The following is a 21,580-nucleotide window of genomic DNA, read 5'->3' on the forward strand; positions in this document are numbered from 1 at the left end:
CACTCCACTGACAAACTTTCAGAGATGAAGAAATCATTCATTATGATACCATTCTTTTCAACAATGTTTTTTTCTCTAACTCATACTTCTAGCAAGCATAGGTTGTAGAGCTAACAAGATGTAAATAACCAAATGAGATGTTTTCAGGAATAAGTTGTACTTGTAGAGTAGTACAGTAAAACCAAGGCAATCCTCTCTGAGTTTCTATGTAAAAGAACACAGATATTTAATATTTTTTGATCTTTTACATTCTCATGGTTCTATAAGATGTTTGGAAAAGAAAATATAAGATTGGATCATATGAAACCACTTTGACTTTTGTCTTTTTATAGCTGTAGCCAGTTTACTTCTTCAGGTTTAGTTACAGCCTACAAACTTGCATTTCTGCATTTGACTTGGCATAATAACTGGCGTGATAGCAATTGCTATTCCTTTGATTAAGAGAGGGTTTGTCTTTCTTGTCTCCATGGGAGTAAGCATGATATAGAAACTCATGCAAAAAATAACATCAAAATTGTATGTTTGTGGCGTGGAAAATAGTGAGTGGGAGGCAGTAAAAATGGAATCTGTTCAATCCAAGAGAAAAAAATAAAATCGGTAATTAAGACTACCAAGATCTATACAGTATAGTGAAAACAGAACATACATCTGTCTTAATTTTAACAGAAATTAGATGTGCTATGAGACACTATTTTGAATAAATTTCTTGAAGTGGAGGAAGAAAAATATGAGTTTAAGTACTATATGAACAACTCTCCAGTTTTTTTGAGTTGTGTTGATGAATACCTTATACTTTACTGGGCCATGTTCAACCTTTTGTTAGGAAAGAAAGTCCTCCAGAGAGCTGTGCAAGTTATAAATATATCTTGAGGCTAAATTTGGTGTCCTGTTGAAGAAATTACACGCTGACTGTTAAGGTAGCCCACCAGTATTTCACAACAGAGTGAAAATGGTTGTACCTCCAAAAGGTGAAATGCTGTAGAAACCCCACTTTAAAAGATAGATGTGATTACTCACTAATAAAAATTGTAGAGGAACTCATTTGGCTTTTAGTTTAAGCACAAAATATGTCTCTGCACTTAACTAGCATGCTAATCATCCCCTATGTGGGGGGAAATTGAGTGGATCCAGCTCCTCAAACCACTTGGCTATTACATTTCGTATATCATAGAATCATAGAATCATAGAATCACCCGGGTTGGAAGGGACCCCAAGGATCATGTAGTTCCAACCCCCCTGCCTAGCAGGGCCACCAAACATCCACATTCAGATCAGGTTGCCCAGGACCCCGTCCAACCTGGCCTTAAACACGTCCAAGGACGGGGCATCCACAACCTCCCTGGGCAGCCCGTTCCAGGGCCTAACCACTCTCCTAGTAAAGAACTTCCCCCTAACATCTAACCTAAATCTTCCCTCCTTCAACTTAAAACCATTTCCCCTAGTCCTGCTGTTGTCAGCCCTTTTGAAGAGTTTACTCCCCTCCTGGGTGTAGGTTCCCTTCAGGTATTGATAGGCTGCAATGAGGTCACCCCGCAGCCTTCTCTTCTCCAGGCTGAACAAGCCCAACTCCCTCAGCCTGTCCTCATAGGGGAGGTGCTCCAGCCCCCTGATCATCTTAGTCGCCCTCCTCTGGACCCTTTCCAAAATCTCTATGTCTTTCTTGTACTGAGGGCTCCACACCTGGACACAGTACTCCAGGTGGGGCCTCACAAGAGCCGAGTAGAGAGGGACAATCACCTCCCTGTCCCTGCTGGCCACCCCTCTCCTGATGGAGCCCAGGATCCCATTTGCCTTTTGAGCTGCCAGAGCGCACTGCTGGCTCATATTCAGTCTCTCGTCCATCAGGACCCCCAGGTCCTTCTCTGCCGAGCTGCTCTCAAGGACCACTCCTCCCAGCCTGTACAGGTGCCTGGGGTTCTTCCGGCCCAAATGCAAAACCTTGCACTTTGCCGTGTTGAACCTCATCAGGTTATTGTTGTATATCTACAACAATAATACAATTCTGCAATTCATATTCTAAAGTTTCTCCTAAAATCATTCTGATACAATTACTGTTGATGAATTTCCAGTCAGAAATAGGTCATTTAATAAATTGTTTGTAGCATACAGCAGCCTCAACCATTGAATGTGTCTCATCTCAACTTAATGTTAGATACAAGAACAGTGATGCCTCACACCATGGTTTGAACTGGCTGTATCTTTGATACTATGAACTTTGAACTATGCTGGAATAACCTCACTGTTATTCTTTCTCACTCTCTCTTGAGAAGGTTAAGCAATGCCAACCCAGTATTGCTTGGTTTTCTTCCCTTGATTCTTTCATCAGTCATAGCTCAAAATCATCTCTATGCTACAGTTAAATCTGTTTGTGTTGAGTTGGTGCCATTTGCATTTTCTTTTGATTCCTGCTGAAACTGCATATAGATCTTTTAGTAGTTACAGTGTAATTACTCAGTTTGAGTTTTGACAGCCTATGTGTAGCCGAAGTCATAAGGATGTGTTAATTGAGTGCTAATAACCAGAAGTTGTTAAGATCTCAGTTTTATACCAGTGATAAAAATGGTAGCTTAGTTAGTCTTGGCTTCTAAAATGATTTTATGCATTTTAGTGCTGGACAGAAGAGTCTGGGAATATCCTGTGCTGTATCACCATCAGCCAGACAGTCTGTGAATATTGTTTGGAGAGGGTCTTTCCTCACTCTTTCACTTTCTCTTTCTTGTTCACAACACATCTCTTGAAATCACAGGGCAAAGTATTACTGCTGTGGCTCACTACAATACACCAAAAGTCATATGAAACTTGATATATTTAGTTGATATCAAAGGTAGGTAATGTAGATTCAAGAATAGCTTCAATAGTTTTTATTCACTTTTGATTAGCAGTCAAAAGATTTAAGTTAGTACAGTTTTTGGGGGATATGTAATGATTTTCACACATATGCTAAAATCTAACATGGGTGAGTTGCATTTTTACCAAATCTGTGCAAATATCACCCAGGATCAGACAAGTGGATACACTGGGGAGACCTAACTGGGAGTAGTTTGGAATGTTTCAGGGAAGAAATGTATTCAGGCTCTGTGCTAATAAGGCCTCTGCTCGTATGAGATGAAGCTTCAGTGTTTCTTGAATATTAGTAACATAGGTGAGAAAATTGTTAGCAGAAATCCAAAGAATGGTGCAAATCGAGAAAGTCCTCTAAAATAAAGAACTTGGTAGAAAATTTCTACTGACTAAAATGATGTAACACTGCACTGAAACAATACGCAAATGCCATTTGAGACACAAAATGTGTTTGAAACATCATTTAGAGAAAAAGGTAATTTCTGGCTCATGAAAAATGCTTCTAATTCTAAGTTCTGCTTTAGATTTTATGAAATTTTACAATAACCAAGTCCAATGGGTAGAAGTCAGTTTACCAAGATGGTATTACAGCTTAGTATTAAACTTGGATAGAAATTGCAGCATTCATTTTGACACGGGTTGACTGACAGCAGCTTCATGGTGAGGATTACCAAGACATAAAACAGTGCCAGCCTCTTGGAGAAAAAAAATCTAAGGCCTTTCACAATAAAATGAATCATGAAAATGATGTTATTAAATAGCAAAATTATAATTTAACAGAAGAAATTGTTGGGAAACAACTGGGAATTGAAAATATCACGGAAATTTTGCAATAATGAGTAGAACACAGAGAATGTCTGTATGATCCTCTTTTGATAACTTTTTCCTATTGAAACCATTGTTATGTTGGGCTTTATTTTCTATCACCTTTCTGTCCCAAACACAGGTGAGTTAAAACTGCTACTGCAAGGGAGTGTATCCTTATATACTAATATTTCTGAGGATTTATTTGTGTTTGCTTCCATGTGAATCACCTGTCTCCTTTTTCAGGTGTAGTTAGAGAAATAAGATTTACTGTTAAAGATGTATACGCACTTTCTTGTATCTGCAGTACTTTCCCACATTTTCATCATGTTTGTTCTCAGTGATTGCTTTCCCATTTTAATAAATGTTGTATATGTATATGTATACATATATACATATACATACATACATTTTATGTATACTTGCCATATTTCTGGGGCAAAGTCCTCTGTTAAACAGGCCTCTTCAATCACATAACAAAATTAAGAAGAATGGAGCAACTTCCAGTAAAATATGTACAACGATTAACTGAACTTCAGACATCTTACAGCATCAGGTTGATCCTTGAGTCAAAACTGGAACAGGGAGTGTATTATTCCATCATGAGGTTCTGTAGTTTATGGCAGAGCCTGTTTTTCAAACATGCAGTTGTAACGCTCTCCAATCTTTTTCCTATCCGGCTTCCCACATATCTGAAAAAACAAAGGGTTATTCCAAGGCATAATTATTCTGCTTTTGTCTTTCTTCTGTGTTTCTTTTTGTTTTATTATTTTATTTGAGTTTAGATTGTTCATTTCATTTTCAAAACACCGTAACTTCTCTAAGGAACTAAATGGTACAAACTGCAAATCTCTGTGTGTAATTACAATATGATTTTAGCAGTAAGATTCGATCTGAGAGTCCTTTTGTTCTATTTAGATGCGCAAGCCATGGAAGTATGAAGGTAAATCTGGAGGTGTTGTTTTTTTTTGGGGGGGGGAAGATCAGTTTCTTTTATGCAGTCCAAATTCAGTGTAACATAAATAACTTACTTACATGTGGCTCTTTAATCAAGTTCTTAATGTGTCACCTGCAAAATTTGCTTCAGGTTCACTGAGCATATGGCTCATTTGTGTCTAGTACTCACTGCCTCAAGAGAGATAAAGGGAACCAACCTGGGAGATTGAATGTCAGAAGCAGATCGTTCATGAATTTTCATGAATCCAGCCTGGTTTTACTGGCAGGGCTTAAAATATGGCAGAGAAACACCTACACACAACCACCCTGTTGCCATCGCTGTCAGTCTTGCCTGTGGGTACCAGGGCAGGGGGAGATGGGAGCAGCCGTGCCTTCCCCTTGACTGAGCTCTGTGCCTGGTATCATGGGATTTCTGACTGTGGGAGAAGCAGGTGCCTGTTTACATCGGGATGATGGTCACTGATGGTTCAGAGTAGTCAGTTGCTAACCAGAGCGCATACACAAATATATACATATTTACTCCAAAAATAAGAATATTCTTGCTTTGTAGAACAAGCGGATAAAGTCAGGTACTGTAGCAACTTGTGTTCATGTAGTGTATGACAATTTCTTAGCCCATGACAAGTAAATAATTGTTAGCAATTATTTATATTATGCTGTATTAAAGCTTCTTAAAAATGTCTCCTCCCTGTTCTGGTATTAAATAATGTATAAATCAGTATTTCAAAAGCAACTTGTGACTTGGATGACCTTTACTTTTTTGGCCAAGGTAGCAAAAGGGATCTCTGTTCACAATTGCTTGTTTAGTATACATGGCTGAATACACATAGCCATAACTTCATATACAGGAGGAAGAGGGCTTCTTGTAAACCAACTCATCTAGAGACTGCAATGATACGAAATCAGTTTGAATTATGTTAGCAGTGTTTTAACTGGATACTAGTGAAAGTTGCAAGCAGGTTCTCAAAGCACTTTTTTGAATTGTAGATCTGATAGTGTGGCTCTTAACCCAGTAAGCTTTATTTAATGAATCAGCATTAAAGATGTAGCCAACACTGGTGGAGAAATCCCTTGGGGCTCATAAACTTAATGACATCTACCTGGCAACTAGTGCCAAAGTAAGTCTGAGCAGGGGAGTATAAAATAACTCTTGATGGTAGGAGCAAAGTTCATACATAATTTCTGAAGCATTTCAGGACACGGATTGGACCAGTTTGCACTTGCATGCAGACTGACTTATTTTCTTTACATGTTCATCAGTAATCAGTACTTGCTGCTTCTTTATTATCACCATCTTCATTGCCATCATCATGCTTGTTCTTTAGTGTGTATTCAACTTTGAAGTTGTACAGATAAAGTGATTGTGATCTCCTGAGTGATTCTGGCCTATGAAATACTGAACAATAGGAATCAGAGAAACAGACACTGTAATGTATGCTGCCATTCTTATTTCTAATAATTTCATCAGGGCTGTAAAAAATCCTATTTTGAGTCACTCCTGTTGTGCATTCATTTTTTTTTTCTTGAATTAAATTATCCTCGATTTACATTTTCATGGCAATTTTAGAAAGAGAGGCTGGAGCTTCTTATTAAAGTCTATTTCACAGGAATATCAAGACAATTGAAAAAAAAATGCATGCTTGAGTTTAGCCTGAAGACATTTGACATTTTGAGGATAAAGACTGGCCTGTATTTTTTCACTTTCCATTTGAGTATATTCACTGCCTGTAAAAAATCATGTATTTTGTAATATGTATGCACTTCTTGGTTCAAGATTTTTTCTTACAAAAATGTCAAGGCAAACATGTTTACTGAACAACATACTGGCTATTTTAATACTTCTGTGCTGATCCCTGTTTATGAAAGATCTTAATATGTAATTTTCTCAATTTAGAAAAATACAAACATGAGCTCTATTTTAGCTATCACCAAAGCTATCTGTAGTATTTAATCTATTAACGTGCTTACACTTTACCTACTGACATAAACAAGGTTAATTCTTAAAATGCAGTTTTTGGTGCTTTATTGCAGTAGTCTTGAGTGGAAATCTGTGCACTTAAATAAATAGTTAACAGTAATTACAGCTCAGTAGTACTGTGTAACAAGTTTCAAAGGATGTAAATCTTGTTCTGATTGGAATTGGTTTAAAAGCTGAAAACGAAGGAGAAAAGGCAACAAAAATGTGCCATTTTTCCTTTAAAAAACCAAAACCCTAGAACACAACTAGAAGCTATTCATTATCATGTTTTGTAAATGTCGCTCTCTTCATTGATGTCAACTGTTTTGCTTTGTCTTTATCTCATTTCTGTTTACATATCAAACAGTGCTAAGTGCAAGGCAGCTTTTTCTCACTAAGCAGAGTACATTGTCCTCTCACATTCATATGGTGGATCTAAAGAAGTAATGATGTTTGTTGTAATTTCTTATTCTGCAACTCTGAAAATGTAGTCCATGTTAGTACCATTTATTTTTGAGAGGTGGTATCCTGTATTTACACACTCAATATCTTTTGCCTCAGAATGTTTGAAGAAATTTTGGAAAACGTATGTAAAACTATGAAGTCATTCATTCCCAGTCTAGTAAAACAATCCTTAAACACAATCTTTATTTATACCTAAGTTAAAACTTGGGATGGAAGAAGCTGTTATGGGAATAGCTATTAGAAAAATATAGCATATTTCTGAGAAGGACTTAACAAATATTTAAAGTGAGGACAGTAAACTGACCTAGATTTTAGATAACTGATCATATAAGGGATAACATTTCATCTGGAACTAACATGTATCTCTGCTACTGCAGTTTCACCTTAGCTTAAGGTAAAAATTAACTGAGCTGGTAATATTGAATTTTCAGTGATGACCACTATGCTTAATCAGGGTTGCTGCCCTAAACTGGATGGGAAGGAGTGATATGCACTGCACAGGCAAAAGCCACACATTTTTCACATGATTGTGCAGGTACATGGTTCACTGAGCATCATTAGTAAGGGGAGGGAAAGGATTTAGCTTGTTAATCTGTGCTTCTTAATACAATGTCACATTAAATGACATCCACAACACATACATTGGTTGTGTTGGAGCTGGAACTTGATTATGAAATACTGCTCTACCCTCCTATGACGTTGATCTTCTTGAGGATTTTCTAGCAACAAAGCATCAATTAATGAAGATTTAAGACTTTGTAGTAAGAGAAGTCCAATTAATACTGTCTTTGTTTAAAATATTTAAGTATAGGTATTTAAGATGCAAGTTAAGTTTTTGTGGCCTATTGTGTAGCGTAGCAGAGACACCTCAAATTGTAGGCAATGCTGAAGACTAGGTTTCTATTACTACTTGTTGCCTGCAGTCCATTACGCACTTCATCTGCCCTTTATTGTGAACCAAAGTGCACCATAGAGTGCCAAGTTTTAACTTCCATTGATTCTTCATATGAACATTTATGATAATACTAAGATTGAAGTGGAATCATGAGATCAAACACAAGCTTGAAGTCAGTTACACATAAAAGTTTTACTGAGTTGGGAAAACATAGAGTAGCACAATAAATTTTCCTACTTCACAGTACATATCAACCCAGAAAGAAAAAAAACCACCACTTCCTCCATCTTATTCCAGTGGCCTGTAACCACTGAACGTGGTTTCATGAGTGCATGATCTGTGTTTGTTTTTAGAACAATTGATGCAACGTTGCATAGAAGTTAGCACAAAAAAGATACCTGTGCATTTATGAATGTCACTTCTTAATTTTGGCTGATGGCTGTAACAAAATCCTTTACAACACCAGAATTAGATGAAAGCTTCAAATAGGCATATTCGAATCCATGTGGTGTAAGTGATGTGCTCTTCTCCAAGATATGAACACATTGTTAAGTGCTGTCTGCTAAAGCTGAGACTTGTCAGCCAGCTCATGCAAAACAGTGACATGACAATTCTATTTCCTGCTTGTCAGCACTATTACAAAGAGCTTAGATACCTCTGCCTGCTGGGAGAGATGTGCAGGATATCATATTGAGGATGAGGATGGTATTCTCAAACCACATTCATTTCTTACTTCATTTCTCTATTCTTATTTTCTTCAGCTGGACAGCACAGAAAAGGCTTGGATAACTTATGCATCTGTTTCCACATGGATACAGCATGACATTCTACAAAAAATGGTGGATGTGCTGGATTGTGTAAATAAGTAAATATGAAATATCAGGATCTTTTTTCTTAGCTATTTGGAGTTAGTGAGTGAACACAACAGTATTATTTGTAAGTTGTTTTTATAAAAAAAATGGAAGGATTTATAGACCAAATCCAGGATTTTTGATTCATAACATAATCCGCAGTGACTTGCATTGCACAAATTAATACTGATGCTGTCCTGTATTTAGTTAAATATTTGTTTATGTTAAATATTTATTCTTAGGCACTTGCGTGTAAAAATTCTTCACTTGCTGATCTTGGACTCCTTTACCAAAATAAATATGTTAGGGAGTGTGGTCAGTTGTGCTAGATAAGAGCTGATACGATTCTTTTTCTCTCGTGTTAGCTACATAGAGAACTGCTAATAGCAGAGAACTGACACATTGGCAAGTGGATCAGAAGAAGAAAGCAAACCATAAACCTCATCATTCCTCAGAGGAACCAGTTGCACTGATATCTCACAAAAGAACAGATTATGACATTTTCCCCTTTCACCGACTAAAGAAACATAAACAGAGCAAAACAATATTTTCCTTTACCCTTGGTTTGAAAGAAGCCTCCAGAGATCAGATCCAACTCTTTGTATCTAGACAGGATCTGCTGTGCAAACATGCAGGTTCTTTGAAAATCCACCGCAGCAACTACAGAACAGAAAACTTACTGATTCAGAAGTTAACGTCACAACTGTTTTAGCTGTGTTCACATTCATATTCCTGGTTCTTATCAGGAAGATGATTTGGTTATTCCTAAATCTTGGAATTTGTGATTTTCTGCCCCAGGGTGATAGTTGGAATAGGAAAAATCTCTGTAGTGACTAGTTGAATTCCATCTTTTCCCAGTTAATGCAATGTAGAAGTTAATATCTAGAGAAGGTAAGATTGAATTCATTCAATGTACTTGTTTACCTAGAAGCTTAGTAACATTTTCTGAAACAAAAATCTTATCTTCCGTCACTGGTTTTGTACGAGAAAGGATTATTATTATTAATTCATTTTGCTAGAATCATGAATAAATAATTTCACGAGGAAGGTACAAGTCATTTATTGTCTAGATAGAAAATCAAATTGAATTACCTTGGAGATCACATTACCAGCATTAATCATAACAATTCTGATTTTGTCTTCTGTTATTCTTTTTGTTCTGGTGCAGCTCAAATGGGATATATTTTCCTAAATTCCTGGGGTTTGTCCTAAGCCTGTCTAAATCAACTGGTGAAACTTTTCTGACTTTATCCTAATTCTATTTCTACAGCTATTTTGAAGATTAAAATAAATAAATAAACAAATTCCAGAAGAGGTTTTCTATGATTTCCAGTCTGTAGAAAGTCATCTGTGTCTTGAAATTTTCTGTTGATAAACTGTTAATATTAGTTTTTCTTAATCTTTATTATCTCACTTTTAAGAAGACTATTTAGATGTTGGACAAATATTTATTTTTGAGGTGAAAAGACATTGTAGTCCTCATAAAATAATTAGGGTAATACTACTTGTTGACGCAGTATTATATGAAATATTTTCTACTCTTTTGGGTGACAGATAAAGTACTGACAGTGAAAAGAGCTGCTGACCTAAGCAGGGGATATGGAGAGCACAAATCCTTGGGCTCACACATGTAAGATTGTTTTGATTTTAGAACATCCTGTGTGAATGATCCTGTTGTTTCTTAAAACTAATTCATCATCAGATACTTCTGCTGTGATGTGAAAGCTGTAAGAGCTAGATAGTTTGATTTTTGTGTTTTAGGAACTGTTCAGAGGTCAAGGTAATGCATCCAGCATTGATCTTTCTCTCCTTTGGGGTCAAAATGATTATTTTTCTTAGGTTCAAAAATAGGTATCTTCTAAGTTCACTGTGTTTCATAGAATAATTCATTTTGTCAGGGACTTCAGGAGGTCCCTGAGCTTGTTTATTGAAGATGTTAGCTGTGATATGTGAAATCTTTATTACTACTAAACACATTTATTGGTCTGACTTACCAGCTGTAGTGAGATTTCAAGACCTCGAGCTAATCTTTATATTGTGTATTCTCTTATTCCTTGTATGGTATTCTCTTATATCAAACATACTATGGTCCAGGAATTTTCACAACAACATTTAGATGTGACAGCACTCAGCTTCTATCAGGAGGTGTAGCAAGTGGTTAGATGTTAACTTAAAAAAAAAAAAATATATATATATATATATATAAATATATGTATAAAATTTTCTATCATAATTCTGGACTTTAATCAACATTTTTTACAGTGACTTAGAAATACTTAGTAATGTAATCCCACCGATCTCTTTATTATTCATGGCAGAATGTATTTACTTCAGAAAAGCCTTATGAAGTGTCCATCTGGCAAAACCAGAACTTCCTCTTTTTCCTTAATTGGAATCCAACTTTAGCTCTACTGACAAAAGGGAATTTCTGATCAAGTGGAAGCAACCTGCTAATCTTCTTCAGGCAGCTTCACTGTCAGATAGGAATTGAACTACTGTAATGAACTGCATAGTTTTGTATGATAAATAACAATAATGTGTGTGTGTGTGTGTGTGTGTGTGTGTATACATGTGTGATGTAGAGAGTCTGTCCGTATAGAATACTTGAACATTTCAAGTGTTGGTTTTTATGGATGCAGCATGGTTAGGTGTTAGGCTGTGTTTTGCTAATATGTTATTTGTTCTGTTAGTGAAATATCAAAGTTTGTAGCAAACCTCTGGAAGGCTTGCTCCTCTAGGGTCCCTGTGACAACATCTCTCTTTGTGATCAGCCGCATGTATCAAGGGCTTTTTTTCCCCTTATTTGGCAGCAATAAACAATATGGTTTGAAGTACTTTACGTTTGTAGTTGTCCAAACATTTAGTGCAAAATATCATTTGTCACCCTTTCTTTTGCCAGAGATTAAAGAGGCTCCCTGTGTGACGTACGTCAATAGTTCAGGTCTCCCTTGAGACTCCGATGACTTTGATGGCTGTAGTTGGGAAGTATATGGATATCTTGAATTCTGATCAAAGTGTAAGTCAGCTTTTCAACATCAGGGAAGTAGGTTCATGGCCAGAAAGTGATTGTTTTCTGGCTTTGTTTTGAATATACTTATGAAAATCAAGAAAAGCTGATTTTCAAAAGCCTGCAGTGTTCTTGACTATGCTAAACTTCTCTGGCCTAGCATGAAGGAACTGGACCTGGGATGTGAGACATGAAGGTTCAAACTCCATGCTCCAGCTGCTTTGAACTCATTTTGAAATGGTGTGCCTGATGCACAGAGTAGAAGATCTATAGGTATTTTCTGCAGGCTGTGCTGAGTAAGCGACTGTAACCAAACTAGGGATAGCCTCTTCCCAAATAAATTCCCTAATTATCAAATTTGAAGATCATTATTTTCTTAGCTGTTCATAGATTTTAGAAATGTTATAACTCAATTAGGAAAACCAGAATAAAAAAATACTTTCACCTTCTGTAATAATTTTGTGACTCCTACTTTCCTTTGCTTTTCTTGTAAGGAAATGAAACGACATGTTTTGTTTTTGTTGAATGAAGCAGAATACTTCATTTGATACCAGATGCTATTGAGATGCAGTTCAAAAGAAAATAAATCAATTTAATTTCAATCATTCAAACCAGAAAAAAATATTGTATTGCTGAGTTTTTGACAGAGGCAGCTGATAGTCTAAACTTTTTAGTCTCAGTTCTTTGCTATTTCCTCCATTGTTGAAGCACAAAGTATTTCTTTAAAGAAAACTTTTACCAGTATACTTGTCTTAGAAACTTTGGAATGTGGATACACTACAAAAGTCATTATTATTCAGGTAAACTGGCATTTGTCCCTGTATATTTCTTCTTATTGTTTGAGATACGGATACCAAATTATGATGTGTACTGCGGGTGTAAGTGAAGTAATATAAATGATGCTGATTGTAGCAGTTATAATGAGAGAAGTAAAGAGTAATTGTTAACTTTTGCAGTTAATACAAAAACAATTTCATGTAATAGTAAGCACTTTTAAAAAATATTTTTGGACAAAGCATTAATACTCCTACCTGAAAATTTGATGTATGTTATTGCCGTGATGGCTGAGAAATTATGTGCCATGATTATGTACCAGGCTATGGGCAGCCTGGTCTGGTAGTTGGCGACCTGCCCATGGCATGGTGGTTGAAACAAGATGATCTTTGAGGTCCTTTCCAACCCAGACCATTCTATGATTCTATGATTAATTCATCTTCCTAACAGAACCCCATTTTGTGGATCAGTGAATTCCTTTTTTAAAATAAAATAAACATTCGCTGATCACATGTGCATAAAACTTTTTTGTCTGCTGATAAGCTGTCTAATGAGAATACTAATCCAGTGCAAATGTTGACATGGCAGCATTGAAACAGATGGTTAGGCAGTCAGTAAAAAGGAGGTAATCATTAGAAATGCATAGACGAGTTGGTTCATCACTTTTACTAGAGATATAAACATCACTTTTCTAAGCATCTACCCTCAACCAGAATTCTCAACTTCAGCCAAAATTTGAGAATCTTTTTCTAAAGCCACAGTAAACAGTGTGGGTGTGCATTTGCAGAGCGAATTCACATTCAGAGATAAATAAGTAAGACAAATTGAACTCTGATAAAGTAAGTCCACAATTGGTGTGTAACCTGCGTGCATTCATTGGATGTTATGGAGCATCCCTTCTGACACATATAACAGTAGTCCTAAATTTTTCAATAACAAAGAAATTAAGAGTCACCAGGTATGGTTTGCACTTGATACAGAAACTTACAGAAACATCGCACACGCTCTAGTAATAGAATAGAATTTCATAAATGGGATGGCTCTAACACTGCAAGTTATGATAACAAAAAGGGAAGTTAAAGTAATAACCAGAAGTTGCATAGTAGGTTCACAATAGAAATTTTAAGCAGTTCTATCCACTTCTATCAGCAGCAATGCAACTCTATCCAGGCTGCTTGAATGTCAAGAGAAAAAAAATGCTCCATAAATGAGAGAGAAGCTGCACTTACTAAAAATATTTACAAATATTTAAAAATATTTACTACAGAATAACGATGTGCCTCCAGTGAAATGTGTTTAATTTGTGTTAGAACTCTTAGAGTATGAGACATCTCTTTCCTCTTTCCTTATTTTTGTAGGAAAGGTGACAATTTAGAATTCTTTTTGAACTCTGGTTCTTACACATGAAGAGGTGAAAGTAATAGTGTTGGTACTTAGGATGTCTCAGGCATTTGTCATCTTTTTCATTTGGGGTCTTTAAAGGGCTAAGAAGGAGTTGGCAGGAAATAGTTTTACAAGCACAGAAAAGTTTATATTTCTGTCTAAATTTTGCTGTGCTTCTAAGGTAGAATGAACTTAAGAGTAATTAGAAAAAATGTGGTCTGTTTTTCCTTGTTCAGTCAGTATAGTGCACTTACTCTGTTATAGTGTACAGTTTATGTATTTTGGGGAGTTGTATGATATCCATCAACACTTCTACGCACTCTATGCAATTTGTCCACCATTAATAATATGTTTCATGTAATAAACATACAATAATTCAATGTTCATGTCTTCAAAAAAATTATTTTTCATTACTCTTAAAATAATTTGGAAAAGGAGTGTGGCTCATGACATGTTAGAAAATACCTTCATTGCCTTTAGACTAGGGAAACTGATTGTAAATTCAACCGCTCCTTAGGAAAAGTCCAACTTCAGCCTTTTCCAAGGGCACCAGCACACCTGCTGATTAAAACTGGAGGAGGTTTATAGTAGGAAAGTCACGTTGCTTTCCAGCAGGCATGTCCCGGCAGATGCTGCAGTTTATTGCTGGGTTGGTGGAGCCACGGGTGCCTGGATTGGCAGGTGCCCAGTTTGCCCCACTGCTGTATCAGCAAGAAATGCTCGTGCTGACGGCGAGAGTTGCCGCATGTTGGTTCGTATCACAGCTCTGCTTGTTCCTCCAAGGGAGTCAGCATCCTGCGTCACTTTGCTATGCCATAGCCTGCCTTGATAAGTGTTTGTGGTGTTCATATACTTTCTGTTGCTGCAATATCCAACAGCACTTTAGCTATGCTAAAAAGAGCTAATGAAGTTGAGTTGCTTAGATAAGAACAGTATAAAATATTCTCTTGAGCGAAAGAGAGTATCTCCTGCTCAGTAACCTGTGAGACACAGAGTTCTTCAGCAAGAACTTCAGCAGTGAGCCTTCTTTGCAAGCATGGCCATAAAATTCCAACTCCTCCAGCCATTCAACAATAGGATGTTTTGAAAGCAAAATAGATGCTGCTGCAAATCTCCCGATTACAGATTGATATTGCAGCAGGCTGATGCAGCACTGTGACCGATAAAATCACAAAGCAGTTAAGATCTATGGAAAATTTTCTGCTGGATTAACCTTTATACCAGTAAATTCTGTGCCAGGTTCAGCATCAGGTTTATTCTAGCTTCCTTTTGAAACATACAGGCAATGTGGAAAAAAAATCCAAAAAACAGAAAACAACAACAAAAAAAACCACAAATCAAACCCACAGATTTGGCATACACTCTTTATTATCTGCTTCTAGCTAATTTGACAGATGTGCTATCATTTCTATTTACCATTTTGGGGAAAAAAGCCCGTGTACTTTTAGTAAGCTCCAGGAAATGCTGTGTTCTGGCAGTGATGAACACAGAACCATGTTCTCAAAGGTTGTATTAATGCATAGGCTTTAGCCACTGTGATATGAGGCTTGTTTGTACTTGAAATGTCTGCTTGTTGAGTTCTTCTGTGGGTGCAGAAAGTGCTTATGCACCTGGGCATACATTTTTCCCATCATTCTCTCTTAGCCCCACCTGTTGAGGTAGCTTATACCAATATCAATCCAAGCCAAATCCACACGGGTGAACCCACTATCAATCTGTTAAAAATGCACAGGGTATTTCATGACATGTATATTGTAAAGCTCACTATCAGCTATGAAGGTGTAAATATTAAAGCATTCCTTTACCTGTTTCTAAAAGCTGCATATAATCACACAAAAGATGAACTTTATAAGAGCTACCGCTTTTACAAGATCAGTACCAAACTATCCGTGGGAACATTTTCATTTTGAAATCACGCCCTCCCTGGTGCCCTAACAGTACTGTTGTGCCCATAGATGTAATTCAGATGGGTGAGAATAAATTGTTAAAAAGGTTAGATTGCTGTTCTTTTCCCTAGTCTTTTGTACTGTAGTTTTCGCTTATTCTGTTTTGTTTTAATACTGTTTTATGTTGGTTCTGTTTCTTTCCCCTGCGTTAGCTGCTGGGCTAGCTGCCTCTCTTTCTCCAACCTAATCATTACTTTTGCAAAGGTTTTAGAGTATCCTTTTGCTTCACAGTTTTGTGTATCACAGTACAGCTGAAGGGCTGTATGTACTTTGTACACTGTGTACTTATTTAGTACTTTGTTCTAGGAGAGACTGAGTATGCCTGTCGCCCTTTCAGCTGCTAAGGGAGACTACGATCACAGAATGAAGCAGATAGGAGCTCTCCTCCTGAGCCACGAGGGTTTAAGCAACTAGAGTTATCAAAGGATCTCCTCAAATCTTTCTTCTGAAGGGGAATCTCTGGTACTGCAAGAATGGCAAAAATCTCAGTGGTATAATTTAATTCTGAAATGTTAGTTTACGAGTCAGGCTAAAGTTCAGAGCTGGGGAAGGCACACTGATTTCCTTTTAACAATTCTTTTTTCTGAGATAAATACAGGATGAAAGTATCCGAACACAAAGCCGAACACAAAAATGAAGCAATCTCACTTCAGTGTGAAATTCAGAAATGTGATTTTTTTGTCCATGTACATATATTCAGTGAATGTTGTCCATACAGGCTTTGCAGCTGTAGTCTGTGAGTTTATACCAGCATTTAAGGAATGTGGTGCTAAGTAAGAGCTTAAGGAAGGAGATGGGTAGCATTCTGTCATAGGTACTGTTCTCTTTGATGGCTTACAAATCTGTGATATGTCTCTGATTAGAAGGGGAAGAGATGGCTTTTAACCTCATCAGCTTGATTTTGCCACCAGCATTGGAATACTCAATATGCTGATTTTCCCCTGTGCAGGTATCTAAGCCAAGCTGGGCTGGAAGAGACAATGCTAACAGCTAACCCTCAAAACAGGGAGAAATTAACAGTTCTGAAAGAAGCTCTTAGTGCTATGGGATTCAATAGCCTGGTGAGTTACACAAGTTTATGTTATTTGCAAATAAAATGGCAGCATTACTTCATGAAAGCAAGTCATGAAGTACTCTCACCAATAACCATTTGTGGAGAAAAGAAGCCTCTTTTTGTCTATTGCTTTTTTTTTTTTCTTTTTTTTTTCCTTTTTTTTCTTTTTTCCTACTGGTAAAGACCTTGAAAGAATACAAAATACTACTTCACCCCAGGGAAATTACTGTAATCACTTTTAATTAGACACTGCACCAACAATGTAAATCTCTTTCATTCTTAAAGATTCGCAAAACAGCTTCAAGGTATAATATTCTGAACAATTAAATTACATAGATAAAAAGAAACAATCAAATCCCATATGACAGAAACCTTATAAAACCCACAGAAATTTTCCCCCTTCCCACTTATCTTACTGTCCCTTTTAATTTTGTGAAACACACATTCCAAAGGCATTTACTAGCAACATCAGAAGTAAATACATATTAAGTGAAATAAAATTAGGGCAGGGTACATTGAAAGAGCTAACTTAATGCCAAGAAAGCAACAAGAAAATAGGTTTGATGTTTGCCTTCAATCTTATTGCAATTATGAAGAAGATATTTAGAAAATTAATCAATAAAAGCTTTTGGAGCACAGTGTGAGGGGAATCACACTGAAATGTGAAGAAAAAATGGGGGGCTGATCATAAGAACTTCTATAAGCTACATATTCCCTAATTAAGGAAGTAACAAATCTTTGGTAACCTATTCCACATTTTGATATAAAGAAATGTTTCAGGTTTGGTGTTATTTTTCCCCATGAACATTCACGTGGCTATATACGAAATTGAACACATATAGCTATATTTAGCATAATTATCCTTTACTTCTAATGTCTTAAGCTCAGCACCTGGAAAATTGAATAGCAGAAGTTCCATGCTTTTCCAGAATCCCAGCATTTAGCGCAGGGTTCATATAGGGGTGCATCTCTCTAGCTCCTTCATTAATCTTTTTGTTCCACTCAGGAAGGTGTTTCTTTAATGAATAAGTAATAGAATGCACAGCGAATCACATTTTAAAGACTGTAGAAAAATGCAGTGTTTTGAGATTGAGCTCTTTACCTTGCTGAGAATTCTGGAAGAATGTGGCATCTCAGAGAGGTATGAGTGAGCTTCAAAGCTCCTCCACATCCAAATAGCATTAAAATGATTATAGATTGGTGATCTGTGGAGTCTGAGAGTACTGCAGGCTGATCTATTCTATGAATAACATAAATACAATGTTTATCCTAAAAATACTACCCCTTACTTCTAAGATAAATGGAGAGTTCCGTGTGTATTAGTTTTTTACTATCTGTTCACATTCAGTAATAGATCAGATGGTCTCTTTGAAGAGCTACATGAACATTTTTAAGCAGTCTTCAGTGGAACTCTGCAAAGTACCTTAATGATTATTAAACGCTTGTTTTAAATCTGAAAGAACATGTACCTTAGAAAACGATGCAAAAGTCTTCAAGGCTTTAGAACCTGAACTAAATCTGAGGCCTTCCCAAAACTACAAAAAAAAAACCAGCTGTCCTTCCCCCTCCCCCTCCCTTACCCCTCTTCCCCCCTCCAAACACACACAAGTCAGTGAGGTACAGTCATCCCCAAACCAGTTCTGAACCAGCTAACAAAGAGCTGTGCTGTGTTAGTATGGCATTAGGCCTTGCCCAAGAGCAAGAAATAAGTTGTATCACCCTGGCTTGAATGCCAGATTAGTATGGTGATTCATTTCTTGCAAGATGTACGTTATTCATAGTTTGCCCACAAATAAGGACAACAAAGGTTTTTGTTTGTTTGTTTGTTTTTTATATATCTTGGTTTTTTAACCTTCAACTTTGGAATTTTGTAATAGAGAAATAAACCCTTGCCCTGCTTCCATCTATCTCTCATAATAAGAGATTGAAGTTGTTAAAATAGTTTAAAGAATCAAAGCTACTTAAACAGAATCAAAGGCACTTCAGTCTGTATCCTAGAAATGCTGTAGGCTTTTATTATTGTCCTCTGCTTTCAGGCATTATTAGAAAATGAAACAAGAAGAAAAAGATAAGTCTTTTTTTTTTTTTTTTTTTTTTTTTCTTTTCAAACTGATGAAAAGTTATTCAAGCTTGGTTTTGTTGTGTTCAAAATTCAGTGTAGTCTCACCAGAGGGCAAAGGGGATATATTTCATCTGCAGTTTATTTTTTAATTTTGCTCTACGAATTCTGGTAAGGCTTCTTGCTGTCAATTCTACTGATTCAATAGAATCAGGTTCTATAGAATATTATATTTCAAAAGTATTTCAAGTAAGAGATGTCAAGTACCTTTGCTATACATAAATGACATGTAATGCTATAGTGGTTATCAAATTTCCTGTTTTATAATTTCGTAGGAGCACAGTTCTTATATAACTGACTTGAAAAAAACATCCAAGTACACACATTTTTCCATGTTTTAAGCATTTTTGCTCTTTTTTTTTTTTTTTTCTTGGCTTGAATTTAAGAACAGACATAAACATTAGTTCTTTTCCTGGTGTAGTAAAAATGAAGGCGGGAAAAACCAAGCCCTTAAAGACATCTGTTTCACAGTGTTAGCGATATCTGAATATAGCATGCAATCATGGGTGACGAGGAAGTTGCTTCTGTTTCTTTGCAACTTTAAGCACGGCTTTCACTGCCGGGAGCCTGCTGTAATTTAAAGCTAGACATTTTGCTCAGGGATGCAGTTGGCTGAGGAAGAAACTGACCTTGCTTTTCATAGATACAGAGTTTGACTTAATGAAGAATTCCCATGGAGAAGATATGTTTCCTGCAGAAATAATGCATCCATTAAAGATAGTTCAGTATTTTTTCCACACGTTCTTGAAGAGGTTTCTTAACTCAGTAGCTGGTGTGTGATTTATGTTAAAGCAAAAGTTCAAAAGGTTGATCTTGTCATTTTATGTCCTTAGTAGGTTCCAGTTTGATTTCTAAATCCGAATCTCCTGTTACTAGTTCTCTCATGAATACTTCTTAATTTAGTGATATATAAACTTGTGGAGTGTGTGTTTCTATAGAGCATTGCCTTTCACTGTTGTGCCCAACAGATCTCTTCTTTATCTTTAATTGTGCATGAAACATGTGCAGGAGGTGGAGAACCTGTTTGTAATCCTCTCAGCAATTCTGCATCTGGGGGACATTCGCTTTACGACCCTGACAGACACCGAGACAGCACTGGTGTCAGACCTGCAGCTGCTGGAGCAAGGTCAGTGGGATGCGGCCTTGCTAGACCGCTGCTCGACCCTGCAGCAGGGAGCTTGCACTGAGCCACCGATAGGTGGAAACCCAGCTCCAGGGAGCCAGCATCTGCTTCTGGAAAGGCCAGTGCCCCATTGATTGGATGTTTTATAAACTGTGAATTTTTATGAGACTAAATAAAATGCTAGTGTCGTCAATTATTCAGTTCAGAGTCAAATGTAATTTCCCAGAAGAAGTTGCAAGGGAGGCTTTGTGCAGCTTTCTTTTAAAACACTCGTGTGGTGCTTGTCAACAGCTGAACGATTTGCGCTGAGTCAAATTCCTTTCAAAATCTGTGCCTTAAGAGGGTCTCTTGGTTTCACGCTTTGAAGTTTGCCCTGTTGGTTGCTAACAAATCTCCTCAGAGTAGCTTATGGATAGAGATTGTCTGTAAGCAGCATACCTTAACTCCTGTAAGAGACAAAGTCTGCCAAGTGCTGTGGAAAGTCCCGAGTAACCTTTCAAGAGGAAAGAAAGCTGTAATGTAATATGCACACATACTCCAAACTTCACAAAGTGCTGATTATAGTCTGATTATAGCTAATCCAATTGTATATGTTCATTAATTCTGATTACTCCCATGATAGCGCTCTTGTTTTTTAATGTATGGGTCCTTTCAATGTTCAAAAAAGAACAACAAGAAAATCTGTTATAAAAAAAAATGTAATATGCTGTGGAGCTCAGGTCAGGCTTTCTTTAAACTCTCTTTTTGTTTCAGTGGCAGGGATGCTGCAAGTTTCACCGGATGAGTTTGCTTCAGCCTTAACAACTGATGTTCAGTATTTTAAAGGTAATCTTTTCCAAGATTACATTCTCATAGATCATGCTTGGTGCCATTTTGATCCTTCTGATTTGAGAATTTTAAAACTGATCATTTTTGTTTTGTATTTTTCATGCCGTATTAAACTTGTCTGTTAGGAATATGCAGGATTATCTGCCATGCAGTATGTCAGACTGAATCAGAACTATCTTTATAACATGGAGCAAAGCAGTTTTGCAGTTTGATGCAGATGGACTCCTAGCTTTATAAACCTTATAAATATGACAAGGTCACAGATTTTATATTAATACCAAGAATTGAAGTCAGCAGGAGTGTTTTTTAAAAAATATAAGTTTTGAAAAAGTTATTTTCAGTAAAATACTAGTTTTCTTTAATACACCTACCCTTTTCTGCTAAAAAAAGTTCATTTTTCCAACCTGAAGATCTTGTGTTAACAGATTTCTTATCTTTGCTGAAGGCTTCTGAAAAACAGTAGTAGCATGTATGGGTATGGCAAAAGAGAAGTAAAAAAAGGTGGAAGGGCTTACTGTAACTAAAATTACTTAAGGCAAGTTTTACAATATGTTTTATTTCCATTTTCTGCTGTTT

General features: G+C 36.7%; 1 protein-coding gene across 6 annotated transcripts in view; it reads left to right on the forward strand.

Annotated features, from left to right (window-relative positions):
- The window catches only part of MYO16 (myosin XVI), a 373,785-nt gene that overhangs the window by 231,262 nt on the left and 120,943 nt on the right, over positions 1–21,580 (forward strand). For all 6 annotated transcript variants that reach the window (XM_048957497.1, XM_048957167.1, XM_048957264.1 and 3 more), the window contains exons 17-19: positions 16,830–16,941; positions 20,062–20,179; positions 20,930–21,001. In XM_048957497.1, the coding sequence (XP_048813454.1) occupies positions 16,830–16,941; positions 20,062–20,179; positions 20,930–21,001 (302 nt within the window). The remainder of the gene's footprint in view (positions 1–16,829; positions 16,942–20,061; positions 20,180–20,929; positions 21,002–21,580) is intronic.

The sequence above is a fragment of the Lagopus muta genome, chromosome 1 (assembly GCF_023343835.1).
Source record: "Lagopus muta isolate bLagMut1 chromosome 1, bLagMut1 primary, whole genome shotgun sequence".
Lineage (NCBI taxonomy): Eukaryota > Metazoa > Chordata > Aves > Galliformes > Phasianidae > Lagopus > Lagopus muta.